Here is a 5,591-nt window from a genome sequence, read left to right as displayed (position 1 = left end):
TAATGGGCGTCTTGACTTTCTAGCTATACCACTAGCATTAACCTACTTGATAAGTTAGCCTTCAAAACACAATGATCAGTAGCTGTTAGCTGTCTAGCTATCTAGCTAGCTGCATTTGAAGTCCTCATTTCTCATAGACCAGTTGCGCTCTTAGCATGCTAGCAATAGCATTAGCATTAACTTTAGTAAGGAAGTCACCCTTCAAATCTCAACATTAGCAACTGCCAGCTGTCTTGCTAGCTAGCTGCGGGTGAACTACTTTCTCCCATAGAGTGGTAGTGTTCTTAGCTTTCCGTCTGTAACATTAGCATTAGTTTGCTATTTAATCAGCCTATACATGCATACTTACAAATACTTGATATACATTTAATAATTGTCGCTCAGTACATATAAACTACCCTTTTCCCATAGATTGATTGTTCTGTTACATTTAAAGCCTTAACGTCGTAAATAAGCCTTAAAAACACAGTGATTAATAACTGTTAGCTGTCTAGCTAGCAAGCTGCATGTCTTCTATTTTCCCCATAGACTGGTTATGCTCTTAGCTTGCTAGCTGTAATATTAGCTCTGACTTGCTAAAGTTAGCCCAAAGGCTGATTTTGAGGGAGAACAAACCTTGTACTCACATACAGTCCATTTAAAGGTGAGTTTCACAATAACAGCTGTACCGAGTGTCGTCCTGTGTTCGGGTCAGAACATCAGTCCTGAACTCAGTGTCAGTAGATGTTAGTCGCTGCTTCAGGGGGTCGGCTTGGTTCTCCCTGTAACTGTCGGCCGATTGGCTCCACAGCTGCGTCGAGCCACCATCTCCAACCCCGTAACCGGTGTGCTGGAGACGGCCCACTACCGCATCAGCAAGAGGTAAGAGCTGCCCGGGCAGGAGGCCCGTCTGGGGGGGAGCCGGCCGGCCGACCTCCCCTCTCCGGTCCTCACCCCGTCCTCCTCCCATGTCCTGGCAAGAGCAGGAAACACTGACCAAAACCTCCGCATGACAAGTCTGCCGTCATTAGTCGCTCGTGTGGTGATTATTCTTCAGCTGCTTTGTCCTGAAAGACAGAACATCACAGGCTTCCTGCCTTTAGATATGAAGCCTTAAAGGTCCTGAAAGAGGGATATTTAAAATCTAATGCAGACTAAATCGTATTTTGAATGAGTTTTGGGTCTGTTTCCACCATTTCTACCAACATTTCAGGCTTAGTACCTTGTCATCTTAACGTACTGGATTTATGGCGATACTGGATATAAACACTCAGGTTTGGAGGGAGTTTAATTCATTTTTAAAATGAATATTACATGTTCTTAAATGTCCACCCAATGCTCGCAGCTGTAATCAGAATAAAGGAAGATTTTTCTGTTAATTACAGAAAAAGTGAAAGTTTATTGGCTGCTGATAACTTTTGAGAGCTGAAGAAGTGCGATGCAGTGCAGCTTAAAACACTCCACACAGCAGGGGGCGCTGTGGAGGGGCGTTGCATCACAACGAATCACAAGTCGTGTAGGTCACATTAGTGTTAGTGTAGACGCAGAGCCCTGATCTGTTACCAGCATTATCATTAAAAGTCAATTAACATCCGGCCATCAGCAGAACAGGGCAGCATTCAGCAGCTGAGTGGACGCGTTGGGGTTTGGAGGCATCTGAACACAGCTGTGGTGATGCTCCGGCAGCAGGTCATGTCAGCATCAGTTACAGTTTCATCTGAGGGGTTTGAACTTCACCACTTCTGTCTCGCTGCTCTTGCCAAGAATGAAGAGGGTTTTTTTTTCTGCTGCTGAGGGAGGAAAGTGAGTCAAAGATGAAGATGTTTGACTCTCGTTGTCTCTTTAACTTTGTCCTGGAGGCAGCAGGAGGATTCAGGCCTCTGCTGTTCAGTCAACAACCAGCTGATTCACCTCCAAGAGACGCTTTGGACAGAACAACAGCTGATACGAGTCACTGCTTTTTAAAGGGTCGACTGACCTTAAACTGTCAGATTAGGAGTCAAATGTGAACAATACCTTAAACAAATATGGAAAAAAATGTTACTAAACATTTTGATAATTTTTTAAAACATATGTTAGCGTGTTAGCCTAGCGGTGCAGCTAGCTGAAGCCTCTGCTGCCTCCCCGACTGCGGCTTCTCTTCTCGGCTAGTGATGCCTCTGTCCTCTGTCCTCTGTTTATTCTGTCCTCTGTCTTCTGTCCTCTCTGTAACATAACCGGTGAACTAGCTCAGACGGGCTACGGTTCATGACCCTCACACAGGCAAACTGACCACGGCTCATTACAGAGTCTCCAAGAGGTAAGAAGCTGCTGAGTTTCTGAACCAAACACTCGGAGATCCACTGATCCTCTGCTGCAGCCACAGACTGTGTATAAAGATGGCCGACATGTTAGCACTGTGCAGCGGTGATGGGGGAGGAGCCGTGGTGTGGAGGTCCCGCCCCCTGCCCCGCCCAGATGTGAACTTCTTTAGCGTTAGGTAGCCCATCCGCTGCCATCTGGATGGTGGCGGTGGATGGGCTTGTCAGTAATTAAACACTGCCAGCTTGCTAGCTGTTTAGCTACATGTCAAAGCCTTTTTCCCACAGATTGGCTGTGGTCTTAACGTGCTAGCTGTGAAATTAGCATGAACTTTTTAGTTCAGTTAGCCTTCAGAACTCAGTGATTAGTAACAGCGAGCCATCTGTCTAGCTAGGTATCTACAACTCAGCTGCTTTTCCCATTGATTGCTCTTAGCTGTCTAGCTATAGCGCCAGCATAACACACTTCTACACATTAGCATTAGCTATCTAATTTTATTAGCCTTGAGTACTCAGTGATGTTTATTGCCTGTGACATTAGCACTAATTTGCTAATTAAACCAGTCTTCAGCACATTGATTAGTAACTGCTAGCTGACTAGCTAGCTACTTACCACTTTTCCCCATAGATTGCTTATGCTCTCAGGTCGTTAGCTATAACATTAGCTTTAACTTAGCCTTTAAGACATGCTGATTATTAGCTGGTAGACTGGCTAGCTAGGTGCATATCTGATACTTTTCCACATGGATTGGTTGTGCTTCGATTGTTAGCTCTGACATTAGCAATACTGAGATAAATAATTTAGCCTTCCATAGACGATGATTATCAACTGGTAGATGTCTAGCTACATATCATCTGCTCTTTGATATAGATTGGTGGAACTCCTGGCTTGCTAGCTATAGCATTAGCATTAAAGGACTACAAAGGTTCAAAAACCAATGATTAGCAACTGGTAGCTGTTTAGCTAGCTACATATCTGCTGCGTTTCCCCATAGATTGGTTGTGCTCTCAGTGTGCTAGGCACAACATTAGCATAAATTAGCCCTCAAAAACAATGGTTAGTGCTGCAACCGGCCACCAGGTGGCTCCAGTCCAGCTTTATACACAGTCTTGGGTCATAACAAACTGGATCCGTCCTGTAGTTTCTGTTCTGGGCAGTTTCTCTTCCTTCATATCTTCCCAACGTTTCACTGAGATAAAAAATGGGCCTGAACGCATGAATGACTAAACAGTGGAGAGCCGTTTGACTCGGTGTTGGGAAGGTATGACGCTGCAGCTCATCACAAACATGACCAGAGAGCTTTCACACCACATGTTTGTCACTGAGACTAATTTCTCACCATAAAGTAGCTGCATTGTGACACTAGCGTACCTCTAAAACTGAGGGGAGATTAAACCTCAGAAGTTTAGCTCCATGTCACCACCTTCTCCTGCTCACCTTCCTCACCTGGTTTCTGTCCGTCCTGCTGCCGTCACCTTTCCTGTTTCGGGCCTCGGCTTGAGTCGGTCTGCTGTCTGTCCTGCAGCGCCTGGCTCGGAGCGTACGAGCATCCGGTGGTGGACAAGATCAACCAGAGGATCGAGGACATCACCGGCCTGGACGTGTCCACGGCCGAGGACCTGCAGGTAAAACTCACCTGACGGCAGCAGCAGCAGCTCCTAGGAACCTCCGGTTTCACTCGTTTGTGGCCTGTAGGTTGCAGACAGTAATTAACGGAGCTGGTTATTCACTAGAAAATCATCTTTACATGTCAGACAGAGCTAATGTCGTTCAGTTTCTGTATCCACTAAATAAACGTCATGTTTTCTCCACGTTCGGTGAAGAACGAGGCCGTCCTTGATGCTTGTGTTCATGCTGTTGTCATGCCAGTAAACTGGATTAAATGGAAATGCTGTGGTGATGTTTGTGTGTTGCTCAGGTGGCTAACTACGGCGTCGGAGGCCAGTACGAACCTCACTTCGACTTTGGACGGGTGAATAAATCTTTTGTTCCTTTTAGAGAAAGCATCGTGGAGGTCTTTGCTGTTCTTCCACCAGTAAGATTAAATAATTAAATTCTCTTCAGTGAATGTCATCTGCCTTTAAACACAAATTATACGCATTCAGTTGTAAATCACATTCATTTTATTCTGATTATTAGCAGTCGTGGGACAGATACAAACTCATTTTTATCATTTTCGTCCACTGACTTTTGGCCACATGATGTAAATCAGTAGATTTCTGCCTCTTGGTTTGACCTCCGGCAGCACAGACCGGCCTCTGAAGGGGTCAGAACCACACGTTGAACTCCTCCCGCTGTGTGTTTTGCAGAAAGACGAGCCGGATGCGTTCGAGGAGCTGGGCACGGGGAACCGGATCGCCACCTGGCTGCTCTACGTCAGTGGCCTCCTCTGGTAGTTGTGCTTTAGTGTCTCTGGATTGAACTCTGACTGAGCGTCTCCTCCTTGTGGCTGCAGATGAGCGACGTGCAGGCAGGGGGCGCCACCGTCTTCACCGACGTCGGAGCCGCCGTCTGGCCCAAGAAGGTCCGTTGCTAGATCCACAGCTCCATAGCAACAACAATAATAATAATAATAACAAAGCCTTAATGATTTTAATGATGTTGCTGTACTACTACTATTTATATTAATTAATTGTATGTGTAATTAACGATCATAAAAGGTCACTGATAATATGTGAACACCAATCAAATAATGTAACAATAACAATAATTACACTCTTATTGTTATTAACTACTCCTGCCAATAGTAGGACTACAGTAGTCCAGTGATGGAGCCAAAAGCATCTTTATGTCTCTATTAACAGATTCATAATCTTATTGATTCGTTAGTTAGTCGTCTGTTCTGGAAAAGCAAATATGTCCTCACGTTTGGTTTTTATTTGGACAAACAGTTTAAATCTGAAGAGATTTAATTTGAATAAGATCAAAGTTGCTGTTTTTGTTCCTGAAGGCTGAAAATCAAACAAACAAACAAACAAACAAACAAACGAAGACGTGTCAGACACACGATAGACAGAAAACATCGACGTTTAGCTGAAAGCAGCCCGAGGTTCTGTCGCTGGGTTCACATGAGACTCTGCTCCTGCAGGGGACGGCCGTGTTCTGGTACAACCTGTATCCCAGCGGAGAAGGAGACTACCGGACCCGGCACGCCGCCTGTCCGGTTCTGGTCGGGAACAAGTGGGGTGAGTTCAGAATGACAGCGATCACACAAAAACAAAGCGTGAACCAGAACAAACTGACGCTCATTAAACTCGACACGTCAGCGGCATCGTTTCTCCGGTTTACACGCAGCCAGACGGTGACGTGTC

The 5,591-nt window shown here is 45.4% G+C and overlaps 1 protein-coding gene across 1 annotated transcript in view; it reads left to right on the top strand.

Annotated features, from left to right (window-relative positions):
• LOC103370174 (prolyl 4-hydroxylase subunit alpha-1-like) overlaps nt 1-5,591 on the top strand; it is a 15,417-nt gene that overhangs the window by 7,989 nt on the left and 1,837 nt on the right. Inside the window, exons 6-11 of the mRNA XM_008299125.1 lie at nt 791-861; nt 3,806-3,905; nt 4,199-4,252; nt 4,590-4,655; nt 4,736-4,804; nt 5,369-5,465. Coding sequence (XP_008297347.1) covers nt 791-861; nt 3,806-3,905; nt 4,199-4,252; nt 4,590-4,655; nt 4,736-4,804; nt 5,369-5,465 — 457 coding nt within the window. The remainder of the gene's footprint in view (nt 1-790; nt 862-3,805; nt 3,906-4,198; nt 4,253-4,589; nt 4,656-4,735; nt 4,805-5,368; nt 5,466-5,591) is intronic.

Source organism: Stegastes partitus, unplaced genomic scaffold, assembly GCF_000690725.1.
Source record: "Stegastes partitus isolate 25-593 unplaced genomic scaffold, Stegastes_partitus-1.0.2 Scaffold1381, whole genome shotgun sequence".
NCBI classification, from domain to species: Eukaryota; Metazoa; Chordata; class Actinopteri; family Pomacentridae; genus Stegastes; species Stegastes partitus.
This window is presented reverse-complemented; position numbering and strand designations above follow the sequence as displayed.